This window comes from Pediculus humanus, genomic scaffold (assembly GCF_000006295.1).
Source record: "Pediculus humanus corporis 1103172107910 genomic scaffold, whole genome shotgun sequence".
Classification (NCBI taxonomy): domain Eukaryota; kingdom Metazoa; phylum Arthropoda; class Insecta; order Psocodea; family Pediculidae; genus Pediculus; species Pediculus humanus.
In genome coordinates, this window is record NW_002987483.1 from 94,577 (window position 1) to 116,007 (window position 21,431).

A 21,431-nucleotide genomic window follows, 5' to 3' on the forward strand; every position below is an offset into this window, starting at 1 on the left:
TCTTCTTCTCTTTGTTTTCTTCGTCCTCGATAATAAATATTCCTATTCATTCCTCCAGTAAAAAATAAAACCACGTTTTTATGAATTGTTACTTCGCGTCGGTTTCCATTGTTACTGCTTCGTCCTTTTTATCTTTCTTTCCGTCCACAGCTGATGGAGAAAAATAAAGTTTTATATATGATAACAAAACAATATGTCATAAGATAATCGTACCAGGAAAAAATTAAAAATCATTTACCCTCGCTGCTCTCTCCTCCACTTCCCTCGCGTCTTCTCTTACGTAGAAACCTATTGATTCTGTTAAATTTGAGAGGAGGTAGAGGATCCATGCCTAAAACTTTATGGATCTGTCGAAAACTAATCAGTCTCAAAGCGTGCTGGAAAGAAACAAGGACACGTTCAGACACGTTCGAACGTTTTTATTCGAATAACCTAATAAAAAAAAAAAAAAAATCTTACCTGCGCCGAAGCTGTGATATCTTCTCTTTGCTGATTTGATATATTTCCGAGTGCGTCCACGGGTTCTTTTTCGCAGGGATCCGTGAGTCCGGGACCGCCGGGAAGTAAAATCCCCGAAGCCACGGCTTCCATGACTCGCCTCAGAGAATCTCCTAAACTGAGAGGACAACTGGCAGAACTTATGACTTTTTCCACCAGCAACTCCATGGCCTGTAAATAATTATTTTATTTAAAAAAAAAATAATTTACGAGTAATTTCAAATGATAGAAGGAAAGTCGTGTCGCCATTTTCTTACCCAACTGTTTAGAGGTGCCCAAATGGGAACTCGCTGACAGAGATCTCGAATTATCCGAATGATCATGACGCAACTTTGCAACCCGTTTGCTCTAGCCTAGAAAAACATAAAAAAAAAAAAAACAAAATTTTGATCAGTGCCGTAGTAAGAGAACCGCAACGAACGTCATTGCCATAATCGTCATGCTCTCCCTCAACACGTACATCAATCAACTCAAATTCATTTTAAAAATAATAATAATAATAAAAATTGAATAAATTGGGTTGATCGTATGCACATATACAAGACAAACAATCTGAATAAAAATAATAATAATAATAATAAAAAGCAAATTCATAGTCAAACAAAATTAAAAATAAACATAATAATACCGCGTTCACATACGAATAAGAAAAAAAAAAAAAAAAATCACACAGGAAAATAAATAATAAAAAAAAAAAAAAAAAATTTTCTTTCTTTTTTTTTATAATCAAATTTTCAACTACAAAAAAAAGAGAGAGAAAGAGAGAGAGAGAAAGAAAACCCGATAATCAATCAACAGAAAAAGAAGAAAAAAAAAAAAAAAATTTTCTTTATTTCTTTTTTTTTTTTCTTTTTCCGTTAAAATGATTAATATTATTATTTCGACTATGAATTTTTCTCATACGGTATATCTTTTTTTTTTTTTTTTTTTTATTTATTATTATTATCGGGGATGATAATAATAATAATTAAAAAAAAAAAAAAAAAAACATATACCTAACATTATTTTTATTATTCTAACCGTTTTTTTTTTTTTACAAGTTACTTAATTAATTAATCAATACGGAATTTCACTGTTAACATTTAAAAATTGACTTTTTCTTTTCTTTTCTTTCTTTTTGCCACATTTGAGCAAAATAAATTTTAAAAAAAAAAAAAACCTAAATTTACGACCGAGAAAAAAGCAAAAAAAAATAATAATAATAATTATCACTTTATCGATATCACTCTCGAAATAACTTTGTATAAAAAAAATGCTTAAACGATCATCATCATCATCATCATCTAAATTCGTACTAAATAAATAAATTTACTTTTCAAATTTTTACCAAGTTTTTAATACTGATAATAATAATAATAATAATGACATAGAAGTTTTGACCCTTGATAAAAACTATGTAAAAATTTGAATTAGACTTATATAAGAAGAGATTCTTAAGGTTAAGAATGAAATTCCATTGGTTCAAACCTGAAACCATTTAGCATGCCTAAGAGCGGCTAAAGCGTCGAGACATTTGCTCTTGTCAAGGACATCTGGCGGATCCTTTTGGACAGGCTTCTTGGGCTCCGCGGACTTCCCCTCTACGAATTAAAACCGGCCATTAGCAATCACCAAGGATGTTTCAACATTTGCAATTAAATAACTAACGCTAAATATTATTTTAGCCTTAAAAAAAAGCAAAAAATGAGATTCTGCTGCGCAAAAATTATTAATTTATCAAATATCAAATAATAATAATAATAAAAACCAAAAAAAAAAAAAAAAATCAAAACAAAAAGACAAAAAACGAAAATAATAATAATAATGATAATTGTAAAATTTCTGGGCAAAGTTCCTTCCTAATAAAAATTACATTAATTCATAATTGATCATTTTCGCAAATAAAATTCTACGCCAGGAAAAATTACTTTTTCTTTGTTCAGAAATAATAGAAAAAATTTGAAAACGATTATTTAAATAAAAAAAAAAAAAGTTCAGATTTAAAGACAACCTATGATTCTGATCATTCTGATTGACTTTTATCAATTTTAACTAATTAGAGTTTGAGCGAAATAAACAAAGAGAATTTAAATTTTCAATAATGACCGTTAAAAAAAAAAAAAAATTTGCGAAAATCAGAATTTCATTTACAAATACTGAGAAATCCTTGCAAATTGCTCATGACCAATGGTCTCGAACCAACAACCTAGAAACTTAACAATTAAAAAAAAAAAAAGAAAAAAAAAAGATAAAAAATAAAAAAAAACAGGCTCATGAAAAGAACAATATTTAAAAATAACTCAATCACAAGTCAATATATAAAAATCAATCCTATAAATCGAAAATAATGCAATAACATTGATTGGGACCTGTGAAAGAGATTAAATATTTTCATAAAAAATTTATCCTTTTCTTGGCCTGAATTTTGCTAGCTTATCCTTGAGGCCACAAGCTAGCAAAACAAAAAAAAAATTCATCCAGGGGCCATGTTTCTAAAAAAAAAAAAAAAAAACCACCATCCTTTGAACATTTATCGTAATCTTCAGGCCAGTTTCCTTTTCAATCCTTTGAAAAATATCTGGTGAATTGAAGTTTTCATTTCAATATCACACACGGTTCTTCTTGACTTTTGCTAACTCTCTCTCTCTCGAGAAAGAGAGAGAAAGGTTTCAAAATTGAACACGGTCTACTTTGTCTTCTCGAATATCGAACACATCAATCGAAATATTTTTAGACGACCTAAGATATTTAAAGAAGAAAATTTTATTTCCCCCTTTTAAATTCTTTCCGCATTTATAATTAAAAAAAAAAAAAAAAAAAAAATCGTTCCGTTTTTCAAAAAATAATTATTGGGCTCGAATGAATTTTTTTTTTTTTTTTTGCTCATCGTTGCTTATGATAATGCTTGAAAAAATTAAATTATAAAATACCGATAGCAATATATGACTTTTTCTTTTCCTTTTCTTTTTTTTTTTTTTTTTTTTTTTTTTTTTAATACTAAATGCGATTAGAATTTTAAACCAAAGGTCAAAGCAGGACGCCTAAAAATAAGTTCCGATGATGATTATAAAAAAAAATAAATAAAATAGATCAAAAACCAAGCCCTCGATGTTCAAATTTTTTCAAAGGTGTGGCCCCTGGTTAATAATTTCAATTGCCAGTCATTTTCACTAACCACCGGTAGGAGTTTCAACAGCAGGCTGCTCCCTCATGAGAGGAGACGTCAAAGTGATTGTCACCGTGTAGTGGGGTTCTTTTGTGTCCATTATCGTGATCGCAGCATCCTCTGGTTTTTTTTGAACCATGTACTTCTCTTCAGGAGCAACTACCTGCAATAAAGATAACAATAATAAAATTTCGATTATTGTAAAAAATAATAATAGAAGGCAATTTTTTTTTAATATGTCGAACATCAGAACTCGAAGCAAAATTAAATTAAATTGAATGCTAATAACTTACTTGCAACTGTTTAGGAAGATTTTCCGCGACTTTAAACAACAACGTTCGTGTTGGCTTCTCCGCACATAAAACTACAAGATCAACAGCGGTATCTCCACTCAATAGAAGGCCTTTAGCCAAACATCCAACTCTCATGGCACCTTTAAGCATACGAGATTGCGTTTCTTCTTTGCCTTGATGAAAAGAAAACCTTAAAAGATAAAAAAAAAAATCATTATTAAATAAATTATTTTTAGTAATTTTAGGGTTTTGTAAATTTTGTCGGATTATCAAAACTTTAAAGAAAAAAAAAAAGCTTACAGGGTATTATCACTTCCATCGACTTTTTTAACTTCTTCTTTTTTATCTTCAGTTTTTACAGTCGGAGTTGCTGTAGTTGATGCAGAAGTTGTAGCAGGAGTAGCAGCAGCGCCAGGTGTAGCATTTGTATTGGTAGTTGTGGTGGTGGTGGCGGCGGCGGCGGTGGTAGTAGACGTAGATGCAGGCGTTTTGGCTGGAGTCGTTTTAACACCTGATTTTGTTGTCCCAGAGTTTGCTGATTTGAAAAATAATTAATTAGAAATTTTTTTTACAAAGAAAAAAACAACATTTGAAAGTATTAAATATACTTTGATAATTAACTCACCAGTTTTTTTAGCCATTTCTTCAGTTAAAAGATCCGAGACTAGTTTTAAAGCTTTTTCATTGTGAGATACGATTTTGTGAACAGCGTCCAACTCTTCTTTTTTAGGGTAAATACTGGCATGTCGATTAATCACATGACGATCATCAGAAGTATCTGGTTTACGTAACGGGTAAAACTACGTAGAAAAATTAAACAAAGAATAAAAGTGCATTAGTATTAATGTAATTATTAAAAAGGCGACAAATAAATAAAGGGAAATAAATTATCAGGAGCCAAAAGTCATCAATTAATCAGACTCGTCATCAAATTGTCATCATTTGAAAATAAAAATAAAAATAAAAAAAAATTTTAAAGGCAAAAATTTTAATTTCAAACATACCATTCCGTACATAGCGTGAGGACCTTCGTGAGGAAAAGATCTGGGTACCATTGGAGGCACTGGATAACCACTAAACAGAGAAACACGTATGAATAATTAACGACAATCAAAACCCACTTCTCTCTTCATTTTTATAAATTTTCAAATTATATTTACCCCCAAGCCTCCTCTCTCTGCCTGTAAAATTCTTCCCTTTGATGCCTTCTAATTTTCTCTTCGTGTAATTTTTTTGATTTGTTATTTGGTTTGACATCGACAACTAATTGAGGATCAACTTTTTTCTTATATTGCAGTCTGTGACGTCGACCCTTCATATGCATTTCTTTGGCATTGGGATCATTGAATTTACATTCGCATAATTTACAATTAAAAACAAGTTTACCTATAAAAAGAAAAAATGAAAACAAAAAATAAATAAATAATCTACCGAAATAAACTTCATTTCTTCTTCTCCTCCCCCCCCCCAAAAAAATAAAATTAATATTACTTCATGCTCTGTAGAACTAAATTTCTTCCGTAAAATCCGTAAAAATACGAATTTCTCAGGACTCTAGCCAAAATCATCATAGCATAAAAGTCAACATTTTAAATATTGAATAATAATAATAATAATAATTACCATCTTCGCTTTTGAGGTCTTCAATATAATCGAACCCGACGGGTTCTATATCAGGTTCTGAAGTGTCCATCTCGGATGATTCCCCGTCTACGAAAGTAGCTGTTGTAGCAGTAGTAGTAGTTGTTGTTGTTGTTGTTGTTGCTACTGCTGCTGCTGCTGTTGTTGTTGCTGCGAAAGTATTTTAACAAAAGTAATTAATAATTTTATTTTTTTTTGATGATCAGACGTATTGCATGCTAATTTTTTTTTTTTTTTTTTTTTTTATCAGAATAAAATAAAAGGGAACAAAATATTCTTCACAGAGCTTCAAAGCGAGCTAGGTGTGTCATCATTTTGAATTTTTTAATTAATAAAAAAAATAAATAAATAAAAATGGTAATAATTACTTGTTGGGGGTTTCACTGTCGCTGCTTTTACAGGCTGCTCTGGCTTTTTAACGACAACTGGATCGGCAGTCGGTATCGGTTTTCCAAGCCTAGTATGAAGTTTGACAACCTAACGACAGAAATAAAACGAAATTGAAACAAAAATAAAATAAAATAATAAAATTTTATATACACCGATTTAATTAAAATAATACCTTTTGGTGTTTCGCTCCTCGAATATGAGCAGCATAAGCGTCATTTCCTGTACAAGTGACCTCACACAATTCGCACACTAAAGAATTACTATGGCGAGCCGGAGGCGGAGCAGGTGTCCCAATAATTTTGGCCGCGCTTTCTTTTTTCTTGTGTTTTTGCCCTTCCAAATGTTCACGGTACGTCTTTAACAAAATAAAAAAAAATTACCAAACGATTTCATTAATAAAAAATTAACAGTACGAAAATGATTCTCACCTGAGGACCACCACAACTAATTTTACATACTTCGCAATATAATAACTGTTGAGGTTTTGGAGCGGGTTTTAATTTTCGGATTCCACCCGCTCCAACTACTCCGGATTTTTTATAAGTCTGCCAATGTGTACCGGGAACTGCAAAAGTAAAAGAAAATTATATTTCAACGACAACCTAATATTCATTTCTTCTTTTTTTTTTATATAGTAGCTTGTATAAATACATGTAAACTATTAAAGACAAAATTCTAATTCAAATTAAAATAAAAAACTTCACATCTCTGGAGCAGTTTTTTAAAATTTGTTAAAGCAAGAAAAAAACAAAAAAAAACCGTTAAATTATAACCATAATATTTTTTATGTACCTGGCTTGCCCATAACTGGTTTATTTACAGAGGTTGTATTGCCTCCACTTGCTTGTTGAGCCATAAACACAGAGGTTCTGCTACAAATAACAGCTTCGTAACCAGGGTATGCAGTACTAGAAGCAGAAGTTTGAGCAGCTGAAAGTGAATAAACATGACTGGAATACATTGTTACTAAATAAAGCAAGTGAAGAAAACTTTTTTTTTTTTAAATATAATATATGCAATATATAAATAAGAAATAATTGACCAAGCCAGGTATTAAATTAATAAAAACTTTTTTTTTTTAAATTTAAAATAAAACAATTTAAGCACTGCTCCATAATTTGGCACTTAAATGTTTTAAATCAAGTTTAAAAATAAAATTATGTTTTACCTGTGGAAGCAGTTTGAACTGGATTTGCGACTGGCTGAGGTGGAACTTGAGGAGTGGTGTAATTTGTTGAATATGCAGAATTTGCAGCTGAATTAGGAGCAACTTGAGATAATGTTTGAGTTTGATAATTAGCCGTGTTGGCTGGCATATACTTTGTAGGCTTTTTTTCTGGTTTATTTTGTGTTTGCGTTGCCGTTTGTTGCTGTTGAGCTGTATTTGAATAATTTGTCGAATAAGTTGGAGCAACCGGCTGAGGGGCTTGTGTTTGGTAGTTTCCCGTATAATTTGCTTTTGCTTGTGTAGTTTGAGAAACTTGCCTCGTCGCGCCCGTGTACGCATTTGTAGTGTTGTAGGCTGGTTTGATAGCTGAAAAGTGTCGCAAAGATAATTCAATTTTGTTTACACAGTTTGTTAAAGAAAAAAAGCTCAGATACGTACCTTGCTCATATTGTGTAGTTGAATATGTAGCAGCAGCAGGTTGTTGGTAATAAGTTTTTGGTGTTTCATATGCAGCTGCAGCTGGTCTTCCATAACCATAATCATATGTTGCAGCAGTTGTTGCACCAGCTCCTACTGCTGAAAAATTATTGTTTTAGCTTTAAATTTTTCACTGACTTTATTTTCAAAAAAAATTGCAAAAATGAATTAATTTTTAAAACATAAGCAAAAGTAATTCAATTAAAATATGCAAACTTGACTAAAAGTCAATTTGTGCTTGGTAATCGAATTAATAAAAATGATGTTCTAATTGAAAGCTGTTAATTTTTTTTAGGTACATTAATTTATATGTAGCTAATAAGAATTGCTGAAAACTTTATGCCTAAATTATAATACTTATGCAGCAGCAATTAATTTACCTCCATAAGTTCCAGCATAAGCGGTGGCTGGTGTTGAATTAGTAGGAGCTGGTTGATAAGCTGTTTCATAACCTGTTCTTTGTGTAGTGTAACTAGCTGGTGTAACAGCATAGCCTGTTTGAGCAGCTTGATAGGAACCAGCTTGCCTAGAAAATAAAAGTAAAGTGCAAAATGATATCAAAACAAATTACAATATGCATGATATCATGCTTTCAACAACATAAATTTAACTGCGCAAAAACTGCCGGTTAACAATAACATTAAAAAATTTAAACAACGTAATATTATTTTGATAAAACTTTTTCTAAACCTTTACAAAAGCTTTGAATAAACAAGAATAATTCAATTTACAAAAAAATTATCCTTTAAAAACGAACATAATTGAATCTACAGCACCGAATTTACCGAGCACGTGAAGCCGATCGATGTTCCATTTCCGGTTAAAATTTAATTGTTAATTTAAAAAAAAATAGGTAAAAATGAAAATATTGATAGTAACGAATCGAATGAGGTAATTTAAAAAGATTGGTTTGAATTCTAAAAGCGACATATTATGAAGAATAAAAACTTAATATTAAAAAACCACGCCATTTTGTAATCCATGATCGATGAACCTCAAGAAAAAAATCGAATTAAAAAGTAAAAAATTACAAATAATTACTAACTAATACGAATAAAAGTAATTTTTACGGTGTTGAATAAATTACAATAAGGGGAAATAAATTGTTTTTCTTACCCGTACTGTGTTCCTCCGTGCGCAAACGAAAAATAATTATTTGACGACATCTTCTCTCCTCGAACGCGAAGTGAAGAAGGAAGCAAAGTGGAAAAGAAACCGGAAAGACGCTTAAATGAACGTGGTAAAAGTTAACATTACAACGTTGCTTAAACCGCCAATTTAATTTCAGTTAGCCATTCTCAAAATGGCGTGTGTTTGTTCGTGTTGAAAATTTTGTCACAGGTAATGTGTTTATAAAATTTTTATACTATTTATTTTTTTGTGTTTTGTCAATTAATTTTTACGAATATTAAAATTTATATAAATACCTCTCAATTTGTTTTTCTTTTCACATTGAAAAATAATTCATTTCTTTTCTTTTTTTTTTTTTTTTTATTACCACAATGACGTAAATTCGTTTTCATTTAAAAAAACGGTTTGTTCTGAATCGACTTGCAATTAAACTTTTCCAAAATTGTTTATGATGTCATGATGCCTTAAATTTTTTTTTCTTTTTTTTCAATATTATATTTATATTTTTTTAAAATGAAATCCTTTTGTTATTTTTATCTTATAGGAATTTTTTTAAATTCAGTCATTTCATTTTCAAGTTCGTTAATTATTATTTTTTTTCTTATTTCCGTTTTCGCTTTGGTGTGTTCATAGTTTTATTTTTTAAAAAAAAAAATATATATATGTTATTTTAGTTAAGAAATATTTTTTAAATAAAATTTTTTTTTCAGAATGTTTTCCTTTTTTTTTTTTATTTATTATCAATTTTTTTTTTTCTTTTTTCTTACAGGTGTGTTGTTGATACATAAAAAGTTGGCTGAGCAGGAAGGGTGCTTTAAAGACCAATTTTCATGTTTGCTCTATAATTGTGTAAAAGAAAGAAAAAGTAACTGTGATAAATATATCTTTGCCATCATTATTTCCAAACAAAAATTTTGTAATTACAAAAAAAAAAGTACCTTACAAAAATGGACTCATAAGATATATTATTAAAAAAAATTGTTATTTAAATTATTTTAAAAGTTAAAAGTTTGAAGTATTTTTTTTGTTAAAATTTGCATCGCATATCACTTGGTAATTAATTAATAATAAAAAATAATAATAATAAAAATAATACATGTTGTTTATATATATTTTTAAATTAGTGAAAAAAATACAATCGATTTACAAAAAATAATTTAATTTTTCAAAAAAAATTTTTTTCTGTGCGATAGGAACTCTAAATTAAAATGGAATGATATCAAATTTTTAAATGTTATGGATTCTTCTAATGACCTTAATGAATCTCAGGTAGAACAGAAAAATCGTTCCAAAGAAGAAATTGTATTCAAAAAAAATGCTAAACAAATATATTCGTTAAACCCTTATAAATATATCGATTACTCCTATTTGTTGGAGTTTAATTTATTAAGGTTAATGGGAATTGAAATGTCTTCTGTTCATGAAAATTATCAGACCAACAGAGGTGGTTATTGGAGAGATCGAATCACTAATGGAATCAATTTTCCACCTCTTCCTATAGTACTACCATTTTATCACAGTCCCAACATGATATCAAACACCCAAATGAATCGAAATTATTGGAATCACAATGATTATTCTAGGTAATTTAAATATGATAACTTTTTACAAATATATATATTATCTTTATTTTATTTATAAAACCAAAACAAAAGAAAAATTCTTCTCGCATGATATGTAACTAATTAACCGTGAGCATAAATTTCAAATTTTTTAGGGATGAAAGAAATAATAGGGATTCCAATCAGGACGGCTCTCATAATTCAGAGAATGGGTTTTCTTCTCCTTTGCAATGTAAAAATCACCAGACTGAAAATATTGCTATTGACGGTTCTTCTGAAGATTCTTTTCATAGTTCTGTTAGCGAAAATGGAAAAGTTAACAAGTAACTAACTCGATTTAAATTTTTTGTTTTATTAATTTATTGTTTTTGTTAAAATTAACATAAATACATATTATTTATAATTAATTTAGGAAACTCACTGGGCCAAAAGACAATAAAGGAAACAGGGTCAATAATTCTGTGTATTACTATCATAATAATAGATATCATCATGAATTTCCATTCTATCATCACCCTAGTCACAACACACAAGGATACGGAAAAAGAAAACACAATTCAGGTATGTTAAATTTTTAAAACTTTGAAAAAATGCAAACTTTTAAATTAATAATAATAATAATAATAATTTTTAATTAATTGTGTGTAATTTTAATTAAAAATAATTAGCTTTTTTTTTTTTCCTTTATCTTTTATTTACTTTTTTTATTGATACATAAAAATACTTTATTAAACTTTTTTCATTGTATGTTTTTTTTCCAGGGCACCGTTCACCTTTGGAATACGCGCTTCAAAGCATTTATAGAAACCGCGGTCAATATCATAATAATAATCACTGTCGGACGTCACACAGTTACACTGACCTTAGTTCAAATCATGGTAGCAATCGTCAATACGGGAGAAGAATGTTTATAACGAAAAATCAAAATTTTTCATCGAATGTACTGCCTGATAAATTTTTAGCAAAAGCTCATTTAATGCAAGTTACCAAAGTTCCTAGTGAATTAAACGCGGCTGGAGAATGGGGAAAAGTTTGTGTTGAAATAATAATTTTTCATTTTTATCATTATCATCTCTCTTTTTCCAGAGTATTAATGATGCGTACTTATTGTTTATTTTGACAGTTATCAAATCACATTTACAATAGGTTTTTAACAAATCAACAAACGGCGGAAACTCTTAAAAAAAAAATAACACTTTGGAGATATCTTTTCATATTTATAAGAGTGAGTCGTTATTATTTTTAAATTTAATTAATTCACGTTTAGAGCTTTTATTTAATTTTATTCGTTTTATTTCTTCCAGAATAATTTTCCTAAATATGGGTTATTTTTAGTTGGATCGACCATGAGTGGATTCGGTAGCAATGATTCGGATGTTGATATGTGTTTATTAGTGAGACACACGGAAATGGATCAGAAAAATGAAGCCGTTTCTCATTTAGGCCAAATCTCAAAGTATTTAAAAAATTGTGGTAAATAATAAATACATAAATAAAAAAATTTTTTTTAAATTTAAACTTATTTGTTTAAATGAGTTTTTTTTTTTTTTTTTACATTTGATTCATTTCAGATTTTGTAGATCAAGTTGAATTGATACAAGCAAAAGTTCCGATACTCAAATTTCGTAGTTTAGGATTTGAAGTCGATTTAAATTGTAACAATGCAGTCGGTATAAGGAACACTCATTTATTATATTGTTATTCTCAACGTAAGATTTTCCTCCATTTTAATTTTACTCGAGTTTGATATGTTGAATAAATGTACTTTTTTTTTTTTTATGTGAAGTGGACTGGCGAGTTCGACCTTTGGTGTTAATTGTTAAACTTTGGGCAGCTAAACAAAACATCAACGATGCGAAAAACATGACAATTTCAAGTTATTCACTTGCCCTCATGGTCATTCATTATTTACAGTGTATGTTGAGCAATATTTACGAGTGCATGCGATCGAGAAGAACGTAAAAGAACATTTAATTTTTTTTTTTTTTTTTTTTTGGTTTTAGGTGGAGTAAGTCCCCCCGTGTTACCGTGTTTGCACGACGTGTATAAAGAAAAATTTAATCCCCTTTCAGATATAAATCAAATTGATTTACACGAAGAACTTAAACCCTATAATTCACAAAACGAACAATCATTAGGAGAGCTTTTAGTTGGTTTCTTATTGTATTATGCAAATTTTGAGTGAGTATAAAGGAAAAAAAAAATGACATTTTATTTTCGTTTGTATAATAATTAATTTTTTTTTTTAATATTATGTTGTAGTTATTCCGTGTATGCAATATCCGTGAGACTAGGTTCAAAAGTAAATATCGAAGAATGCAGGAGAGCGAAATCTCTTAAAAACGAGCCTCATCAGTGGAAATATCTTTGTATTGAAGGTATTTTTTTTTCTCCCTTACCCCCCCTCCCCTCTTATTTTTGTTGAATTAACATTTTTATTGTTTTAGAACCATTCGACTTGACGAACACAGCACGAGCGGTTTACAACGCCATTAGGTTTCAAAGGATAAAAAAAGTTTTTTACGAATCTCATAAATATTTAGAAAAAACGCGTTGTTTGGATTCCATATTCGATCTTGAATTTTAACGCAGCGTAAGCCAAAGAACGCCAAGAATGATGGAAGGGAAAGAAAAAACAAAAAAAAAAAAAAAACAAAAACAAAAACGAAAAAAAAAAAAAAAAATTATTTTTTTTTTGGATGATTTTTTACCTTAGAGGAAAAAAAACTAAACAAAAACCAAAAAAAAAATCAAAAAGGAAAAAAGGAAAAAAATATTAATCCAAAAAAAAAAAAAAAGTTGAAAATAATGTTAACAAATTTTTAGAAGTAATTAATTTTTATAATATTTTTTTACAATTTATAGAATTCGATTGTGCCATACGAAAAAGAAAAAAAAACAATCAAAAAATTCAATAAAAACAATCGTTGAAAAAAAAGGAAAAAAGGAAAAAAAGGAAAAGAAAATTAAAATTAAAAAAAATTCAGCCCAAAAGCTGTTTGAACTTTAAATGATAATAATTTACTTCGGGTCGGAATTACATAATAATTTTGTGAATATAATAATTCTCCCCGGAAGAAATGATGATAATAATAATAATGATAATAAATTAAATAAAATTAATGGAAAAATTCCGCGAATTTATTATTTATAAAAAGGGAAAAAAAAGCAAAAAAAAAAAAAATAATAAAAATGATAAAAAATTATCAAAAAAAAAAAAAAAAATTAATTGAAATTTTCATAAATTATTGTTTTGCCTGTGTTTTATTTTTTCAATTGTTGTATATATATATATTTATATACGCAAAAGGGAAAAAGAAGAAGAAGATAAAGAAAGAAAGAAGGAGAAGAAGAAGAAAGAAACTACCCTCCTAAAAAAAAAAAAAAAACGAAAAAAATGTACATATATATATATTTATTTATTTTATTTTTTTTTTTATTTATACGAAAAATTTATTATTATTTAAAAAATTTATTAGGTCAAATTGTTTATTTATAAGTTTGTTATAATTATGAATGATTCAAAATTGAAATGTAAAAAAAAAAAAAAAGAGAAAAAAAGAAAAAAGAAAAAGGAAAGAAAAGAAAAAATGAAAACGAAAAGAAAAGAAGGAAAAAAAAAATTGTGCCAATTATTTCAATATTAATATTATTATTATTATTATTATTATTAATATCTTGGTTCTTTACTGAAAAAAGAATAAATAAAAAAAAAAAATAAATAAAAATATATGTATGTGTATTTATGTATATTTACGTATGCATTAATAATATCGATTTATATATTTATTTACATATATATACAAATTATCGATTATTAGTTAATTAAATATACGATTGATTGATTGATTGATTGATTGATAATCATTCATTCATTCATAGTAATCAACGAGAATGATGATCTCTTATTAATACTCTTTATTATAATTAAATCTTGATAATGTTATTTATCGGAAAATAAGAAAAAACAAATGTATTTATTATTATTATTATTATTATTATTATTATTATTATTGTTATTATTATTAATTATTTATTATTATTATTAATATTATCGATCGAAAATGAAGAAGGTGTTATAAAAGAAAAAAAATCAACATAACAACGAATAAAAAAATTTTTTTTTTTTTTTCTTAAACGTTAAATGGTATTTAAATTAAATAATAATAATGATAATGATTTTATAAACAAAAATAATAATAATAATAATAATAATCTGATGATTTGAGTTTACTTTGTTTTTGTTTTTAACTAAATTATTATTATTATTTTTGTTACGTTTAATTTTTTTCTTACTCATGATTTGATTTATGATTGATTATTATTTGATATTTATTTATTTATTATTATTATTTTTTTTAATCGTATAAATAATTATTATTATCATTAAGGTTGTCGAGAGAGTTTTTTTTTTTTTGATTGTAAAACAAACGACAACCAAAGGCAGAAACAAAAAAAAAAAGAAAATTTTTTGACGTACAAATTAAATATATACAAAAAGATTAGAAATAAAATTTAAAAAAAATTATCGATGATTTTCTACCACGTAATAAGAATAATAATAGTTAATAATAATAATAATAATAATAAATAAATAAATAAATCGTCGTGTGAGAAAAAAAAATAGCTTAATTAATTAATTATTAAATTTTTTTTTGTATATTTATATATATTTATACACACACACAGGCAGGCAGGCACGTTTATTACTTTGTTTTATTTATGTAAATTTTTTTTCAAGGTCAAATTTAAATGAAATTGATAAGGAAGGCACGAGGGGGGGAGGGGAAGGGACTGATAAGTCCTTTTCTCACTTATCTGTATCCGAAAAAAAAAAAAAAATTGAAATTCTGTGATTATAATGATTTTTGTTATATTTTTTACACTTGTCATTTATAAATAATTAATAATAATAATGATAATCAAGACTGAAATTTTTGTTAATAATAATAATAATAATAATAACAAATTTATGGTATTTTTTTTTTAAAGCGATAAAAATTAAAAATTGTAACAATTATTTTTGTAAGTTTAATCGATAACATAATCATGTTTTTTGTTTGTTTACTTTGAGAATTAATTATTATTATTATCAAATGAATTTAGTTTTTGCTAGTTTTTTTTTTGAATTAAAGAAGGAAAAGACTAAAACAAAATATATACATAATTATTTTTTAATTTAAATTTATTTAAATATTAAATAATAATATAAACAAATTAATCGAACAAAAAATTTTTTTTTTTTTTTTTATTTAATTGTTAAAAGAAAATTATAAAAAAAATTTTTTTATTTTTGTTTTGTTTTTGTTAATACACATATTGAAGCATTCCATAAAAAAAAAAAAAATTGTTTTAATTTTTTTTTTCATTTTTCCATCGATTTAATCATTCGAATTTAATTACCTTTTTCCGATTAGTCATTTTGACCTTTGGATCTTATTGAATTTGTTGTTATTTATAATAAAAAATATTGGTAATGTTATTAATTATTCTTATGAACTAAATCTTAAATTGTTTTCATTTATACATAAATATAAAGTTTTACATTTCAGTCATTTGTAAGTATAAAGAAACAGAATGTATAAGAAATCGAATGTTTGTTATAATTAAAATTAAATGATTTGTTCATTTTAATTTTTTTTTAATTTTTTAAACTTTGTTTTTATAAGCAATCAAATTTAAAAAGTATTACAGATTTACAAATTTATATAAATATATATATATAGATATATAACAAATAAATTAGAAAAAAAAAAAAAAGGGGGGAAACATTTAAATTTTATTAATCTAATTTTTCCAATGATTCAACACTACTCGAACTCAGGTCTTGATATTTAGAATCACAATTCCAATTTTTATCATTTTCGTTATTTTTCAAATTTGTATTGTTTTTGACATTTTCTACGGGTTTTGCACTCCATATTCTCATGGCAATGGGATAGATAAATTTGTACCACAGCAAAAATAAAACTGGCCACATAAAGCAACTAATGCACACCATTTTTAATTAACCTGTAAATGCAAAATTTTTGTGAATCAATTTCAGCAAATGGATTCGTTATATTTAAATCAACGTCTGAAATATCAATATATATATATATATATATATATATATATAATATTACAAATGATTAAATAAACCATTTTTTTTTTTTTTTAAATTTTTTCTATTGTCACAATAACGGGTGAAACTTTTCTCAGTTAAATAAAAATTTCTCTTTCTCCGCTTTAAAAATTTACTTCCGCCATATTAATAATACCCTAATGATAATATTAAATAAAATAAATAAATAAATAAATAAATTACCAATTCGTTACACGAAGTAATTTTAAAATAAATTAATCAAATTTACAATTCAATGACAAATTGATCAAAATATAAAGAATGAAGGAAAAAAAAAAAAAAAAGTAGCAGACGACGTTGTTCTAATTCCACGTTTTTATTAAAAATTCATGGAATCATTTTGAAATTTTCATTGTTGGTAAAGTTAAATTTATTATATAATTATAGTTAAAAATGTGAAACAGATGTATTATTATTATTATTTCAAATTTGGAAATCAATCATGATCGAGTGTAAAAATTAAAAGTAAGTAAAAACTATTTTATTTTATTTAAAAAGTTTTAATAATAACAACGTGTATAAATAATAATGATAATAGTAGTAGTAATGGTGATGCAATGGTTAGAACAAACTTAAAAACCGTTAATTTTTTTTCAAAAAAAAAAAAAAAAAAAACTTTTTTCATTCAAAAGGATTATTTATTTTATATTTTATGTTTTATTTTATTTTATTTTATATAAAAACAAACTTTATAATGTTTTATTTAATTACAACTCAACATGATCTTTGTTTGGTATGTAAATCTTACTTTTTTTTTGCAAAAAATTTTTTTTGAATTTTATTCACAATGATTAAAAAAATATTTTTAATTGATATATATATATATATTTATATATTAACTTTAAATTACAATAAATCATAAAGAGATATCATCTTAGATTAAAATAAATAAATTTTAAACAAAGAGAAACAAACACAAAAAATAAAATAAAATAAGACACAAAATGAAAAGAAAATTTTATTATTATTATTATTATTAATATTATTATTAATAAAATTACGTTTTTAATTTAACATTTTTTTTAGTTTTAATGAATACAATGAAAATATAATGTTATTTAGGCACTAGGGCATTAATTTTTCTTCTTTGGTTTTTTTGTCTTGGTTAAGGGGCTATCTCATAAGCCAACTTAATAAAAATGATAATAATAAAAATCCCCATTTTATTGTAACGGAATGTTTACCACCATGATGTAGTTCTGCTAAACTTTGTTCTGTAACAATCAATCACAAAAAAAAACAAAAACATTTGATGTTTAATAATTAAACTTTTGGAAAAGGTTTCAAATACCATAAACAAACAAACAAACCGTTTAATATGTGAACCGTTACAGTTGCATATTCTGTTTTAGATATTGAACATGTATAATTTCCACTATCAGTTTTATTTACTTTTGCAACTGATAAAGTACTATTTGCACCCGCTTCCATTAGTTCAGTTTTCACGCTGTAACAAATAATTTATTTAAAAAAAAAAAAATGGTTTAACACCATTGATAATTACCATTATCATCATTATAATAGTTAATAATTATTCATCGTCTGCTTAAAACATACCTTATACCACCTCGTGTTAAATCATAATTTAAAATTCTATTTCCATGCATCCATAGAACAACGGATGACGTCATTGATACATGTCTAACTATGCAAGATAATTGTATGGTACTGTCAGACTCATAATATTTATCCATAAGTTGCATTCCGTGTTCGTCAACTATAACAACTTCTGGTGCTGTTAAAATAAAACATGATGATGATGATGATGACAAAATCAAAAAAATTAATAATAATAATAATAATTTTAATTTAACAAACCGTTTATGTATAAAAATATTTGTGTGACTTTTGGTGGATGAGTTGATATTTGACATTCGTATAATCCTTCATCTTTTTTATTGACTAATTTAATTTGTAATCTCCAGTTTCCCGGATATTGAAATTCTAAACTGTATCTTGTATCACCGCTGTATGTGTGTCTACCAACCGTTAACAATTGCAATTCGTTATTTTCTTTTCTTCTCATCCAAGATATCTATTAAAAAAAAAATTGTATTGATTTTTCTTTTTCAAATCAAATCAAATTTATGTTTAAATTGTTACAAACCGTTTTATCTTGTAAAAAATTAACTTTGCAATTTAATAATGCCGTATCTCCGACTTGGACGGTTACGGTGGTACCATTTAAATGTATTTCAGATGGTTCGAAATGAGGTCCCCATTTATATGTATCGTGATGATGATGTTTTCCTTTCGATGAGTGCGAATCGAATATGTAATTTAACATAGGAGCATCGGTTTTTAAATAATCTCTATTATTCTTATGTTGTTTTCCAACAACAACGGTCGATGGTTGAGATGTCGATAATAATAATAATTTATTTCCTATTATTGTTACTGGTGACGTCGAATATGACGAAGTATTTAACGGAAGAGTTATTTCCGTTGTTTGATCTAAAGACATGGCTAAAAATTTATCTGGAAAAAAAAACGATCCAACCTGTTAATTACACCTTTTTTTGTTGTTTATAAATTAAAAAAAAAAAGGTTGTTTGTTATCTTATCATCTAAATTAAAATTTTAAAAAAAAAATGTTTATAATTAATTAATTTGTTAAATAATTAATTACCTGTTGAAAAACAATTAACGCTCTGCATGGTAATAAATAATAAAAGAAAAAACTTCATATTATTTCCGTTAGCTTTCCATTTGTTGGAAAATCATATTGATAATTAATATTTCTTATCAATTAATGAGTGATTATATATATTATCGATAGATGTCACTGAAAAGAAGTTTTTCATTTGAATTTTTTCTAGAAAAAAAAAAAAAAAAGAAAAAATTAATTAATTAAATTTGAATTTTATTTATTTAAAAAAAAAAAAAAAAAAAAAAAAAACAGGATTTAATTTTAACGCCGTTTTCTTTTTGGGAGAGGAGCGGAGGGGAGAGGGGTAGTAAAGGGTGCATGAAAAATTAATTAAATTGTTTTTTTGAGTAAACTGGAAAAACTTTTCCTTTTTTTAATTTTTTTGTCTGTAACGAAAAAAAAAAAGGTTAATTAATAAACGCTTAATGTTTTTGTTTTTTTTAACGAAATAAGTAATAAGCTAAACATAATAATTACGAGTTAATTTCACTCCGAAGAAATTTTTCCGGAGAAAAAAAAAATATATATATATTTATTAATAATTTAAACGTGTTTAATGTTCCAGAAAAGGAAAGAAAAAGGAAATTTTCTTTTTTTTTTTTGTTTGTTTTCTTAAAACATATTTGTTGGCCCCGTGGCAAGAGTGATAATAAATAAAATGTGCATGCTTTCGAAAAAAAAAAAAAAAATCACATAAATTCGGTTATGAAAATGTAATAATAATAATAATAATAATTGAAAAAATTGTTAATGTTATAGGGAATAATCCAGAAGAAAAAAAAAAAAATTTCTGGCTAATGAAGTAACAAAAAAAAAAAAGTTCAATTTACTGGAAAGGTTTTTTTTTTTCGATAATTGTGAATATTTTTTTTTTTTTTTTTTTTCGTAAATGAAAATTTAATTTTCTTTCTTTTTTTTTTTTAATTAAAACCTTTTGTTTTTCTATTTTATTTTCCATTCGTTAACTTTGAGTTTAGTAACGGGGGGGGGGGGGGAAAGGCGGAAAATGGAAAGAGAAAACAAAAAAAAAAAACTATTTTACGAAAATAAACATGAATCAATACTAATAATGGATGACATTTCAAACAATTTTTTCATTTTCCAAGACTTGTTTTTTTATCCCATCAACATATTTTTATAAAATCCTCATTTCCAGCCTCCCCACTGCCGCCACTACCACTACCACCATCACCTCCCTGTTTTTCTACCTCCCTAACTCTCTGCCTAACTCTTTTATACAGTTTTACGCGTTTACAATAATTTAAAATTTTTTTTATTTTTATTTTTTTTCCAGTGCGTTGTTGACTTATTTTCGTCTGCTTTTGTTTTTTCTTTATTTTTATATCATAAATGCGGCGAACACAAAAGAAACAGTAAAAAGGTAAATTCATTTATTCTTTTTTTCTTTTTTATTTGTTTTTTTCACGAGTGCGTTTTACATTAAAAAAAAAAAAGGTTATACAAAATTATTCACCGTAACTTTATGTGTGTGCACCTTTTCTTTTTTTTTATAATTCATTTTTTTTTTTTTAAATTATTTTTCTTTACAATTTTTTGTTTTTTTTTTATAAAAAATCCCTGGAAAAAAGAGAGAGAGAAAGAGAGAGTAGAAAAATTTTTGCGAAAAAAAAGGGAAAAGAGATAGGAGACAGAGAGAGAAAAGTTTTTATAAAAATTATAGAGAGAGAGAGGAGGACAAGTCTTTACAAAAATACAGAGGGAGTGAGAGAGAGAGAAAGATTGTGAAAAAGTTTTTGTAAAAAAAGAAATAGAAAAAACAAAAAAAAAAGAAACATACAAAAAAAGAGAGAGAGAGAGAAAAAGAAAAGTGTTTACAAAAACTTAGAGTGAAAGAGAAAAAAAAGAAACAGAGAGATAGAGAAAGAGAGAGTAATAAGAAATAAAGAGAAATAGAAAAACAGAGAGAGTGAGAGAGAAAAATCTTTACAAAATCATAGGCAGAGAGACAAAGAAAGAAAAGTCTTTTCAAAAACTTAGAGAGAGAGAGAGAGGAAGAAAAGTCTTTACAAAAATAAAGAGAGTGAAAGAGAAAAATAAAAAAACACACAACGAAAGAGAAAAATTAAGAAACAGAGAGCAAGAAAGAAAAATTAAGAAATAAACAGCGAAAGAGAAAAATTAAGACACAAAGAATGAAAGAGAAAAATTAAAGAAACAGAGAAAGAAAGAAAGAGAGAGAGAGAGAGAGAGAACCCAGAAAATAAAATAAAAATTTTTTCATTTAAAAAAAATTTTCCTTTTTTTAATTTAATTATTAACGATTATATCGATATAAAATTAATAAATAAAACAAAAAAGGAAACAAATTATTAGAAATCATTTAAAACGTTT

At 26.2% G+C, this 21,431-nt stretch overlaps 4 protein-coding genes across 4 annotated transcripts; 1 reads left to right on the forward strand and 3 right to left on the reverse strand.

The window, feature by feature from the left end:
• Positions 1–230: 230 nt before the first annotated feature.
• On the reverse strand, positions 231–8,778 carry Phum_PHUM398610 (zinc finger protein RNA binding protein, putative; the record flags this gene model as incomplete). The annotated part of the gene is made up of 18 exons (XM_002428679.1): positions 231–377; positions 460–669; positions 756–851; positions 1,966–2,078; positions 3,653–3,806; positions 3,937–4,109; positions 4,562–4,736; positions 4,941–5,010; positions 5,097–5,322; positions 5,560–5,727; positions 5,946–6,054; positions 6,140–6,322; positions 6,396–6,532; positions 6,760–6,897; positions 7,136–7,501; positions 7,574–7,711; positions 7,993–8,138; positions 8,729–8,778. The coding sequence occupies 18 exons, from the start codon at positions 8,776–8,778 to the stop codon at positions 231–233; spliced, it is 2,799 nt and encodes a 932-aa protein (XP_002428724.1).
• Positions 8,779–9,979: 1,201 nt separating this feature from the next.
• Phum_PHUM398620 (polyA polymerase CID, putative) lies at positions 9,980–12,892 on the forward strand (the record flags this gene model as incomplete). The annotated part of the gene is made up of 11 exons (XM_002428680.1): positions 9,980–10,243; positions 10,492–10,628; positions 10,718–10,866; positions 11,067–11,335; positions 11,429–11,530; positions 11,610–11,778; positions 11,877–12,014; positions 12,092–12,220; positions 12,309–12,486; positions 12,568–12,683; positions 12,753–12,892. The coding sequence occupies 11 exons, from the start codon at positions 9,980–9,982 to the stop codon at positions 12,890–12,892; spliced, it is 1,791 nt and encodes a 596-aa protein (XP_002428725.1).
• Positions 12,893–16,087: 3,195 nt separating this feature from the next.
• Positions 16,088–16,306, reverse strand: Phum_PHUM398630 (uncharacterized protein; the record flags this gene model as incomplete). The annotated part of the gene is made up of 1 exon (XM_002428681.1): positions 16,088–16,306. The coding sequence occupies one exon, from the start codon at positions 16,304–16,306 to the stop codon at positions 16,088–16,090; it is 219 nt and encodes a 72-aa protein (XP_002428726.1).
• Positions 16,307–17,542: 1,236 nt separating this feature from the next.
• Phum_PHUM398640 (uncharacterized protein) lies at positions 17,543–18,893 on the reverse strand (the record flags this gene model as incomplete). The annotated part of the gene is made up of 5 exons (XM_002428682.1): positions 17,543–17,643; positions 17,740–17,876; positions 17,987–18,164; positions 18,248–18,464; positions 18,537–18,893. 5 exons carry the CDS (start codon positions 18,891–18,893, stop codon positions 17,543–17,545), a joined length of 990 nt encoding a protein of 329 aa, XP_002428727.1.
• Between the last annotated feature and the right edge of the window lie 2,538 nt (positions 18,894–21,431).